This window comes from Poecilia latipinna, unplaced genomic scaffold (genome assembly GCF_001443285.1).
Source record: "Poecilia latipinna isolate Pla-1442-1.1 unplaced genomic scaffold, P_latipinna-1.0 Scaffold87, whole genome shotgun sequence".
Taxonomy (NCBI): domain Eukaryota; kingdom Metazoa; phylum Chordata; class Actinopteri; order Cyprinodontiformes; family Poeciliidae; genus Poecilia; species Poecilia latipinna.
In genome coordinates this window covers 592,300-603,564 of record NW_015112703.1, presented here as the reverse complement: position 1 = coordinate 603,564, position 11,265 = coordinate 592,300, and the positions used below count along the sequence as shown (strand labels likewise).

Here is an 11,265-nt window from a genome sequence, read left to right as displayed (position 1 = left end):
ATTAATATGGAATTTTATGCAAGATAGATGAATTCATTTTAAGGCTGTTTACACTCAAAGGTTCACATTTATAACATTAAAATAGCAAATAAATGAACAAAAATAATTAATTGAAATCTATTTTAGAAGTTAAATATTTCAATATTTAAATCAGGCAGACCGAAGAAGGTCAAGGGAGTGGGACCCCCACCTTGGCCCAGCACAGTCTCCAAAAAGCCATAAAGCGGTTCCAGAAAAATTGAATGAAAAGCTTGATGGGATCATTTTCTTCAAGGTGAGCCTCAGGCCAATGCAGACACAGAAACACTGCTTCCTTGTCGAAGAAATTTTGAGAACATCTGATGAGCTGCTTGTGGATAAAAGGGAAGTCGTGAAATAAAGAAAAACAAATATAACCAGTTATAAATATACGTTTTACAAGAAAAATCACAGTAGAGATGCAAAAAATATCCTCAAAACATGGCTAAATTTTGCATGCGCATTTATTGTAGATTCATAGAAGAGTTTTTGTTCGCAATCTAGAAGTGGAAATGTTCAGAAACATATCAAGAGGGATGTTTCATTCTTCCACCAGCTTGTTGCAAAGTATGATTCTGCAATGCTCTGTTTTTCACAAGTAACACATATATTATTATAAAGTTTTTTTTATGTAAAACAAAAACATGTTTGATGTTAGAGTGGAATTTCTCTCTATTGTTGGTCCTTCTTTTGTTCAAATAAAGGAACAAAGAGTATTCCCTTTAGGTGAGATATCAACAGTTAAACAAATCCTGATTTTGCTGAACTACATATTTTAGTTGGACTGTAAGATCCCAGTTTTCTGAACAATCCAGGCGTAGTATCGTGAAACATGGGTGTAGATGCCGTATTTCCCCTTCTCGGCACAACCCTCCCCCCAGCTGACGATGCCGGTGAGAAACCAAGTTCCTTTGTAGTTGGTGGCATGCGGGCCGCCGCTGTCTCCATGGCACGAATCGCCCAATCCGTCTGCCAGCCCGGCACAGAACATGAAGCGGGTGATGCGGTTCCGGCTGCTCTGCTTGCACAGGGCAAGGTCCGCAACAGGAGCCGATAACTTCTGAAGCTTGTCAGCTTCACGGCCCTTGTCCAGTGTGCGTCCCCAGCCACTCACCAGGGAGATGCCGGATTCTTTCATGAGGTCCTGCATGAAAACTGTTGAGCCCACACATATGGGACGTCTCTCATTGGACAGCTCCACAGGAGTGGCGAGCTTCAGCAGGGCGATATCATGATTAAACTGCGATTGACTAAAGTCGTAGCGGTGGTGGATGTGCTCCTCCGCCACTTCATGGTTGCGCTCTGAAGCCTCGACCACATTCACATCATGTTCACCTGGAAATGTTGATGACATGAGAGCTTGACATTGTATGAAACAATAAAATATTAAAAACTAGTTGTGATTAGTTTCCAAGCATATACAGAAAATTCAGTGTAACCACGTGAAAAATGGGTAGCTGTGAAATATATTTATTTCATCTACTGGTTGTAATTCTTGTTTTTCTCAGCATGGGGTGCTGTTGTGCTAAAGAGGTCTAAAAATACCGGAAGTTGAAAAAAATCTCTTGTTTACATACTTGGCACTCTGATAAAACGGACATTATTTTGGAGCCGAGACTTATTGGAGAAGACGACTTTATGGCCACGTGAGTAAAAAATGCAGAAAATTAGTAATTAATGTCTGAACTGTATTATTTTCCATGTAGGAAGCTGAAGTGATGTTACTGACGTCATGTTTTCCCGTTTGTCCTTAGAGGTGCCGCTACCTCATGTCGTAAACTATTTTGTTTCTCTGTTGAATGCTCATAATGCTGTTACGCACCATTTTCTCGAAGCTGTTGCTGGTTAGGAGCGTTAACCTAGTGTTATGTGGACCATTCACGTAAAAAAGGACTATTTCTTCATTTTTGCAACTCAGAGAACATTGTTCTGTTTGAGAATAAAGAATCCCTTTAATTTGAAGGTGTGTGTGCTGTATTAATCCCAGTTTCATCAGTTTTAAAATATACAGTTGGAGAGTCTTTTGCTTTGTCTTACCAACTCTTACGAAGATAGTGTATTCTTTTTGTTTGGCCAACACCAGGCAGTGGGCTGCAGTGATTACCCAAAATTCACTGAGCAGGGAGCCTCCACAGATGGGCAGCGTTTTGTTTAGCTTGGGTAAAAAAGCCATCAGGCCCACCTGCAAACACACAAAGCAACATTTATACTTTAGTCATCAGTTCATCAAATGTAAACCTCACCACAGTCTCGTGTTTGTTCTTCACACAGCAGTGACTATTTCCAATGCCTTTTCAGTTGTTTTTGTCCCAAGACAGGTTTCTACTCTCCAGTCTCAGTTCTGCTGTGGACTTTTAAAATGTTTAAGCATCTAAATATTGCCAGCCCTCCATTGCCACATGGTCAGTGTTTACAATTCAGTAGGAGAGTTCCAGGTCTAAAACAATAAAGTATCTTATATTTGCAAAAAAACACGTTTATAATCTCAAGACTTTGGGAAAGGTGCAGACCCAATTACATCTGGTATAAAATAAACACAGCATTTCAGAAAAAGAGTGTCATACCTACAGTCAACCATTGTTGTGGTGTAGTGTGATGGTCTGGGGCTGCTTTGCTGCTGCAGGACCCTGATGGTTTTCCATAAATAATTGACGTAAAATTTATTTTTTCCCCCCAAAAAAAGTTTCAATTAGTTTGATAAACTAACAATATGTAAACTAAAGATTAAGTGTAATTAAAAAAATAAAAGTAAAAAAAAACAGAATAAATCTATTTAATCTGTTTATGACAATCCAATGTTTCAGTGGAAGATGCAGCTAATGTCCGTCTCTCTAACACCAGTTTAAATAGTGATGTCCAGTACAATCAAGAACTGATGTAGGCCAAAACATATTTCTGAGTATTTTTCAGCTTTTACTGTCACCTTAATAAAAGCCTGCTTAGGGCCAACAGAGTCTGGCATGCATAAAAAATGAAGTGTATTTATCTTCAATAAATTAGAATATGCATTCCAATGAGGCTCATTTTTCAGAATAAAAGCCTTTTAAAAACAAAAATCTTTACACAGCTTTTCTTGAGCCCACCTTTTTGCATTACATTTATTGTCTGATGTAATAGTTTAATCTTAAATGTCAGCTGTCAGCAAAAACAGAAATAAAGGCTTTGAAACTTCAGTGTAATTGATCTGCATGCGTTTCATTTGTAACTTGAATTAATGAAATAAATTAACATTTCAAAAATATTCTAATATATGAAATATTATTGTGAGAATCTGGAAAGATTAGGCTGAAATTAATGGTGGAGATAAAGAAACGTCTCATGCACAATGATATATTGCAAGGAAACATTGTGAGGTAGTGCTTGTGTGATATAATAGTTGGAAAACAAGCAATCACAGTTTTCCAACATTTTAATATGTTGTGACTGTGGGTTGGTTTTAATCCAATGTGAAGAGAAACGCAATAGCTTTGATTCCATACAAAACAAAATAAGTTATCAGTCAAAAATAATCATTCTCTTTATGCATTCAGTAACACTACCTGCCAAGGTATCTCGCCAGGTGTGGCTTCATTTCCTCCAACAATCCTCTCGTCCTCATTCTTTTGTGCTACGACGGTGGGGACTTCAACGTAATCCCAGAAACGGTTTTGTCTGGGACTTTTGCTGTCACCTAGCTCTGCTCTAGAGTCGATAGTCTCGGCTTGGTTCAAGGAGGAACTCGAATCCAATCCAACTGATCTGACTTTTAATACAGAACCTGCTGAGGAGTTGAACAGTTCTGATTCGTTCATTGGAGAGTTGAGGTAATCCTCGATTTCTTTGAAGTAATCATAGTCGAATTCCTCACTGGTGGAGTTAGTTGAGTTGGATGATTGTGTCCACCTGAAAGATCTGGTGGCGAGGCCAGAGGACAGGCTAACGATGCCACAACTGAACGGCCCTGAGGGGAAAATAAGGCAAAAGAGGGGAGACTAGTTAGTTTTATCTCTTAAAGATCATATGTAAACATAACAGCTTCTGTTTAATTCAGTTTTCTAATGTTTTTATTGGTAATATTGTCATGCTGTATATACATTGTTGTAAAATTATGAGTTGGTAGACTTCAAGTTTGCTCAGTGTATGCTTACCTTATGGATTATTGGTAAAATGGTTTTAGTATTTTTTCTTGGAATTGGGGTTGTGAGATCTGCTGTCCTTTTTTTCATGTCAGTAGTGGATAATTATCCGATAATTATTGTCTGCTCACTACTTGGCTTTGAGCATCTTCATGCTGTCAGCCTCAGTCAGTAACAATGTCTTTTATTTGACAGCTGCGAACTGAAACGTCAGCTTGTTATGCCTTAAAGGATGGAGGATGTCAAACATGATGGGTCCAGCTTTCTGTCTTTTTACTGTGTAACAACCAGCTATCAACATTTCTGAATGAGAAGCTAAAACATTTTCAGTGTGACCAAAAAAAAAAAAAAAAAGACCTAACGTTGCAGATACACATTGGATTTATGGGAAGTTTCATTCCAGTTTTATGAAAACCGCACTAATTTGAACTAATTTGAAAAGCTTCGAATTAGTTGCATTTATCTATTAATTTTTCTGCTTTTAGAAAAATCAACATTTAGATACTTGGTATTTTTGGCAATATGGTCTGTGTTATACATTCTTTGCTAATTATTCTTAACATATTTTCAACTCTGAAGTCTTTATTGTACTGTCTAACATGGATGGAGACATTAATTAAATTAAACTTAAAATTAAAGTCCTGTTGTTTTTTTATGAAAAGCGTGTTTTTTTTGTTTGTTTTTTTTTTTACAATGTGGTGTATTCTTGTAGGTGGTCTGTTTTTAACTTACCTGTTGGTTCACAGCTTTTTCCGTCTGCCCCAACTTTGTAACCAGCTGCACAGTAACACACAGGTCGGCGTCTTTCCGTTGTGCAGAAATGTGCACACCCACCATTGTTGACCGAACATCGTCTGGGCATATCTGCAAAAAATAAAATCAAGTATTAAACTGTAAACTCACACATCAGAACTCCAGGTCTTAAAAGAAAACATCATTGCTTGCTGTTGCCACTTACAAATCTCACAGTTTTTACCACGAAAGTCTTCTTGGCAATAGCAGCTATAGGAGCCCACTTCATCACGACAAACTCCTCCATTCTGGCAGGGCTTTGGCTCACACTGGTCATCATCTATGCACAGGCATCACAAACAAACCCACTAGAGGGTCAGAGATGATTTAACTTGTCAGTGTGGGAAGCTGACAAATATTTGACTTACCAGTGTAGATGACCCAGAATTCCATCTAGAAGTGAAACACATAAGTTAAAGAGAAGTTTTCAGTTTTTTTCTTTTAATATTCAGAAGTTTTGGTCATTGTGGTTCTACCTACAGTTTTTTCATCATTCTCGAACCACTCCCTGGCCTCCTCCATGGTGCATTGCTCCTCTCTGCATTCTCGCTCCAGGTTGGCTTTCTGCAGCACTTCCTCGAGACGCCCGCTGTTGTATCTCCGTTGTCGTTTCAGCACCGCATGTGCTGTCTGCTGAGAGATAAACACGGTTTCTGAAAAGAAAACAGAAACCTGATCAAACCTGATCTCACACTCAGATTATTTCAACTGAACTGTTTCAAGTAATAGTAAAATTGTCTGCTATATATGTACATATTCTGATTAAAGTAACAGAGGTATTGAACTGATGATAAAAGACAGCTCTAAGCCAAATGTGAATAATGTATTTGGTGATAAAATTTTAACTGATCTCAACAAAATATTCAATAAAATTACATCTCACAATTGGAATAACAAAGTATTTTGATCAAAGTTTGCAGTAACTATCAAAAGAACCAACATTTTTATTTTTTAAACTTAATTCCAGCTTTTCTATTCTGCGTTTACTTTGATATGCTTTCAGAGGTGACATCAATGCGAAAAAGAAGCTCTGCTTAATGAGAGCAGATTTTTCAGCTCCTACGCTCCTAAATCTTTGTTTTTTTCCAGTACAATCAAGTCCAAAAAGCTGCCGTTTACCTGTGTTGTCTTCTGTGATCTCGGCACTCGCTCCAGGAATCCCCAGTTGAAGCCCAACAATGAAAACCAGCAGACAAACTCTGGCCATTTTACTGCTGTTGGTGATCTGGCTGATTATGACACACCAACTCAAGCAGAGCACTTAGACTAACTCACCACTCCAAAGTACAGAGGACACTCTGTTTACTCACCTGTGTGGTCACAATCTGTGGGTGTTTGTTCTTTCACATTTGCTTTGATTTAGACATTAGAAAGAAAGTGTGAGGTAAAATAATACTCCTAATTATTCTGGAATTAAAGATACCAATTTCATAAGAAAGAGAGATTTATAGAAGCACTTAATGTGAAGATGGTGATTTTTTTTATCACATCATGTTGGCTTCAAGTCAAACATTGTCTAATATTGACAGTTCATGACAGCTGAAAATGTTTTGTGTGCATGTTTGTGCTCAACTATTAGTCGTGTTGTTAATCCAAAGGCTAAAAGGGAAATTTGATCATATTACGTCTGAGCCTTTGGAGGACAACTTAAACAAAATGCATATTTTCATATTTGGAGTGATGACATGTTGCCTGGGACCTACGGTAAGCAGAAATAGACTGAGCACTAATAAAAAAACTCTTTCTAAATCAAATGTGTCCAACGGTATGTTGAATAGCAACTTAGTAAAGGATAGGATATTCAACCAGTGTGTTTACACACAATAATGTTTACACTTGAGTTTGATACGTGATGTAAAGCATGCAGGGCAGTGAGGACCAGGGTTGGAAAAAAAACCTAAGTTAAGCCAATAGATAGAAGACTCAGGATGATTACCAGGTAATTAACTAATCAGTAGAAATCAGCAGAATTACAATCATGTTTGTATCATTTTGTGTTTAAATAATAAATATTGTGTTGCTCCCTGGAAAACAACTGTGCCAACAAAAAAAGCAAAAGAAGGTTTATATTATATACAATGAAAAGTATAAAAACATTACAAATAAAAAATACTGACACACATTTGGACAACTTCTGATTTAGATCATGTTGTAAAATAAATAGAGAACTGTATAAAAAGAAATAAAGGAAACTATTTTTGCTCTGCTCATCTTACTATCAGAGATACTGTGCACAAACTACTAACACACGCACAATCTAAATAATTGTTGCTAAAGCAATATTTTACTGGTTCCATAAATACTCACTAAATCCACTGTTAAATTAAACTCTATAAAAACTAGAATTACAAAGCACTCACAGTACATACACAGTCATAAGCTCTACTAATGCATCTTTGCATCACAATCTGAGCAGCCAAATGTTGCTGTAAATCTGAGCAGGCAAATCAGCTTAGAGCCGTTTAAATACAGCAGGAAAGAAAGCGCTGGTTTCAAACTCCTCCGCTGCAGCTGCTGGTCACTCTGGGAGATTGAAGGGCAGAGATGGCGACTGACAGCCATCTGATTACAGTTTGAGTTACACGGGGTGCGGCCGAAGACAAATCACTGAATGTCAGGAGCTGGCAGCTCCTCAGCCACAGCAGCCTTGTTGTGATTTATTCCGTCATGTGGGATGAGGAAGGATTTTATCTGTTTATTACAACTCATGCCAGTTTATGGATTCATTAATCCTGCAAGCTGGAAACTTTTTGGGACGATCAAGTGGACCCCTTTAAATTATTATTTAATGATTCAACAGCCCCCTGAGGTCAGATTACTCAATGATGTCCACAATATGTCAGCTGTGGGGGAATGGACTGCTGACGCCATGTCAGATGTAAACACACCAACAGAGGCTGAGAGAAGTGGGTTAAAAGCTGAAAAATCACTGCAGTGATCCTAATCTCTTCCACTCTACACAGTTTTATGAGCACTGCATCACTGCTGTCTCTCTACTTGTTGGATTCAGTGAAGCCCATAAGAATGTAGTTACATTTTATATTAAATGAGCCAACAAAGACAATACAAATAAAATAAAACTTGAGATAAATGGAGTCAGATGAAATATTTGTTGAAGAAAACTAAATCAAACTTTTTTTTTTTTTTTGCTCACTGGTTTCATTCAATTTTACTCAAATCGCTACAACTAACATCTACACCACTATAGCACCACTAAATCTATTTTTAAATGTTCTTTGCACCAAATTCTGTCCTAAATATCTTAGTAGTGCAGCATAAATCAAAACACAATCCAACAGAACTTTACCAAAGTATCTTCTGATAGATGGAATAGGGAGCTGATTGATGTGACACTTTTTGCTGTAATCATGAAGATGGTCCAGGATTTTAAATCCACAGAAGGAGACTCTTTCAGGGGACAAGCTGCTCTGCTGGCACACAGTTGGTTACCATGAGTCAAATTCAGAGATGACGTGATGCATCAGTCTTGTTTTCACCGCTGACAGGGATTCATTTCAATAGCATGTGGACCTCACCAACAAAGAAGGAAAATAACAGCCTAATTATTTAACTGAGATGAATATTTATGTGTGTCTAGTTCTTTAAATGTCATGCCACCATTCTTTTAAATAATAGCAATAGTTTTGATAAATGTTTTTCTCCACTTATTACATATTGGAATGCATATTTGCACCAAATTTAATCAATTCCACAAAATTTATTCTACAATTGAAGTCAATGCTAATAAGTACCTACTTCACAACATGATAGGTTTTTCATTCTCTGGCTTTCTTTTTTCATACAGTATTTTAGTAAAACTGTATTAAACCGTTAATTGTTGCAATCTGTGTTATATTATATATTATACTTACATTTTGATTACTGTTAAAAAATGTTGATGTGAGTGAGACCCCAACAGTCTTTTTTTATTTTCTTTTTTTTTCCGAGCGAAATTCTTTGGTTTAGATCACAAATTTGCATAAATGCACAATAACCATTATGTTTTCACTGGTTTGAGTTAACTGAGCTGCAGGCTGAAAAATGCACCTGATAATTTATTATTCATTTTGTCCCAAATCTGAAATAATTTATGTGCATGTTTAAAATATAATTGCATTAATCTGACAAAAAATCAGTTCTGAAAAGTGTTATTTTTTCAACAGTAACACTTTTAAAATTATTCTACTTATAATTTTTAATGTGTGCATACTGGGACTAACAAGCAGGGCTGATGTTCAACACTGAAAATCCAGGTTCAACAGATAATTGTATGCTTTTGGTTTTTGCCTTGTGAAGGAGTTGAGAAATTTCCAGCACAAATTGATTTCAATGATCGATGAACTAATTACTTTACATTCTGTTTGCTGAATTTGCAAGTAGATCTTCATTAATTGGACAACCTCATAGGTACAGGGGTTTTCCTCTCTCAGTCCAAAGCTATGGGTAATTTTTGCAAACATGTTGCTGCCACTAATGACCTCAAGAAAGAGACTGAAGGAGGAAAAACTAGGTTCTTTAGCATTCAGTTGATGCACTTTTTGTACTAATATCACATTTACTGGTCTGAGTTTACATGGGTAAAACAGTTGTTGAACAATTTTCAGGTTTTCTTTATTTAATAGTTTTAATAAAGTTATCTTAATTTAAATTCTGAATATTTAAAAGGTCAGAGATATAGTGAGATTCAAATAAATCTATAAAATATATTTATCTAAGAAAGTCAAATTATACTTACAAATGACTCAACACATTAAAAAGAAACAAAAAAAGAATCAGCAATTAAGTCAAAACATCACTGAAATAGTAATACACTTTTTAATATGTATTTGGTAACTCTTTTCTCTAACACAGCTAAGATTTGCTCTACATCATAACGGTCACCTTAAGAACTGGTTCAATATATTCAGTCAAGTTTTAATTAAAATTATCTGGCTGGATTCAGTTACCAATAACAAATGTTTGACTTAATTAGAACATTACAAATGTTTTTTTTTTTATAATGTCAATGGCTAACATTCAGTACAGTGCAATTTTTTTTATTTATTTTTTACAGTGCACATAGGGAGATAATTTTTGCTAATGGAAATTGGATTGGTTGAGTTTTAGCATGGTGTACAATTATATTAATTATAATACAGAGAAATAATAAGTTGTGTGAACAATAAACTGACAGAAAAGACAATAACAGTAATTGTGGCACAATAACCTGCCTATGTTCCCCTCACTGAATGAGCCGTCATATTGGAAACACCAACAAAACCATTAATTGCCTCTGCATCCTTGTACAGTTTCCCGTTTGTGCATCTTTCTTTGTCCCTCTCTGCGTGTGTGCGTGGAGATTTAGAGCTCATGTTGGTGTGTCTGCAGCCACATGGTGACATCCAGAGAGGAGTCTGTGAGGGGACGGAACCAGAGAGGGGACAGCAGGGACGGAGGAGGACGGGAGGAGTTGGGTATTATCAGCCGAGGGATACAAAGCGAACATAAAGAAGTAAAACCGCGTTGCTGCACCTTCCCCCCGAAGTTTTATTCTACGAGCAGGAAAAGTGGAGCTCCATGAGCGGAAAATTGAAAGTTAAGGAGGATAATGCCAGCAAAGGTGAGTGGTAAATTATCATGCATAATTGGAGAAGAAGGGATCATGAGATAATGCTTTTGCACGATGCTGAGCTCAGCATATTGCTTATTTCTTTGTTCTGCCATCTACAACATGGTGCAAGTATTTGAGACTAAATTGATAAAAAACCTTCTTGAAAGTTTTATTAATTAATGATACAGATATTGAACCATGATATTTTTTGTTTTTTTCTGTGTAGTCTGTGAGCTTATGATATGATGGATTAGTTTACAATACACATACGACGGTGGGACGCACATTCTCACATTTTACTATATCACTGAGGAAGAAATATTCTCTATCGATTACCTCCTGTAAAATGAAATGCTGCCTCTCTAAAATATCTCATAGTGAACCCACCTTCAGTCACTCACCAGAAACATCAACGCGGGTCCACCCGCAGTGGAAGCTGGGAAGCCATTATCGCCATGGAAACAAAAGGGAGTTTCCAGCAACGCGAGCTTCTTCATTCATGCAGATTAATCTAGTTTCATTTCATAGCACCAGTTCTCAACTCAGAGCGCCTGTCAAAAAATAAAAATAAAAATAAAACAATAGGAATGATTATCTGAGAATTAAGCTTAAGTAGATATTTTTAGTAACATTTAAAATATTCAGTCATTCAAAGATTTGCTGTAAGTCTAATGATGTCAGCTAGCGTCTCTAGGTGTCAATTAGTTTGTATGTAAAAATTATCGTTTGATTACAAAAATCATTTTTTCA

At 36.6% G+C, this 11,265-nt stretch overlaps 2 protein-coding genes across 5 annotated transcripts in view; one reads left to right on the top strand and one right to left on the bottom strand.

The window, feature by feature from the left end:
- Positions 1-464: 464 nt before the first annotated feature.
- LOC106940167 (coagulation factor VII-like) lies at positions 465-10,967 on the bottom strand. Of its 4 annotated transcripts, XM_015022843.1 has the most exons (10): positions 10,917-10,958; positions 8,233-8,456; positions 6,045-6,154; positions 5,406-5,578; positions 5,294-5,318; positions 5,092-5,205; positions 4,866-4,997; positions 3,558-3,958; positions 2,056-2,200; positions 465-1,353 (listed from the first exon to the last, which is right to left on the bottom strand). In XM_015022843.1, the coding sequence occupies exons 3-10, from the start codon at positions 6,130-6,132 to the stop codon at positions 794-796; spliced, it is 1,638 nt and encodes a 545-aa protein (XP_014878329.1). In that variant the 5' UTR covers positions 6,133-6,154; positions 8,233-8,456; positions 10,917-10,958; the 3' UTR covers positions 465-793. The 4 variants fall into 4 exon arrangements, with proteins under 4 accessions (XP_014878329.1, XP_014878342.1, XP_014878333.1 ...); XM_015022856.1 differs by lacking the exon at positions 8,233-8,456 and having other exon boundaries at positions 10,917-10,967; XM_015022847.1 differs by lacking the exon at positions 10,917-10,958 and having other exon boundaries at positions 8,233-8,544.
- LOC106940192 (fibroblast growth factor 13-like) overlaps positions 10,209-11,265 on the top strand; it is a 24,202-nt gene continuing 23,145 nt past the window's right edge. Inside the window, exon 1 of the mRNA XM_015022869.1 lies at positions 10,209-10,524. Coding sequence (XP_014878355.1) covers positions 10,482-10,524 — 43 coding nt within the window. The 5' untranslated portion in view covers positions 10,209-10,481. The remainder of the gene's footprint in view (positions 10,525-11,265) is intronic.

What these genes read in the sequence shown, in the direction of transcription:
- LOC106940167 (XM_015022856.1), bottom strand. Translation starts at nt 6,132, where the DNA reads ATGGCCAGAGTTTGTCTGCTGGTTTTCATTGTTGGGCTTCAACTGGGG. An exon ending in GATCACAGAAGACAACACAG is followed by an intron (nt 5,579 to 6,044) that starts GTAAACGGCAGC and finishes TTTTCTTTTCAG; the next exon opens with AAACCGTGTTTATCTCTCAG. An exon ending in CTGGCGAGATACCTTGGCAG is followed by an intron (nt 2,201 to 3,557) that starts GTAGTGTTACTG and finishes GTGTGTTTGCAG; the next exon opens with GTGGGCCTGATGGCTTTTTT.